The sequence below is a fragment of the Onychostruthus taczanowskii genome, unplaced genomic scaffold (assembly GCF_017590055.1).
Source record: "Onychostruthus taczanowskii isolate IOZ18803 unplaced genomic scaffold, ASM1759005v1 scaffold22, whole genome shotgun sequence".
NCBI lineage: Eukaryota > Metazoa > Chordata > Aves > Passeriformes > Passeridae > Onychostruthus > Onychostruthus taczanowskii.
In genome coordinates, this window is record NW_024499462.1 from 11,986,182 (window position 1) to 11,986,499 (window position 318).

At 79.6% G+C, this 318-nt stretch overlaps 1 protein-coding gene across 1 annotated transcript in view; it reads right to left on the reverse strand.

Moving 5' to 3' along the window:
* The window catches only part of ADK (adenosine kinase), a 272,718-nt gene extending 272,406 nt beyond the window's left edge, over positions 1-312 (reverse strand). The window contains exon 1 of the mRNA XM_041405041.1: positions 189-312. Coding sequence (XP_041260975.1) covers positions 189-244 — 56 coding nt within the window. The 5' untranslated portion in view covers positions 245-312. The remainder of the gene's footprint in view (positions 1-188) is intronic.
* Positions 313-318: the final 6 nt, after the last annotated feature.

Consider the following 318-nt stretch of genomic DNA (forward strand, 5'->3'; position numbering starts at 1 on the left):
CGGGGCCGCCCGCACGCCCCGCGCGCAGCCCGGCCGAGCACAGCCCGGCGCGGCGGGACCCTGCCGGCGGAGTCTGACCGCACCGCGGCGGCGGCACGTGTCTCGCCCTCCGCCGGGGACAGCACCAGCCGCCCTCCGGCACCCGCAGGGGTTGCTGGCGAAGCAGAGCCCGTCCCGGAGCCCGTTACCTCAGCTGCTTCTGCTCCAGCTTGAGCTTCTTGGCTTGCGGCTCCCCCGCTGCCATCTTCGCGCTGGGCGGCGTGCGGCGCGCTCCGCTCCCCTCGGCCCGCCCGCCGGCCCCGGCCCGCCCCGCCGACC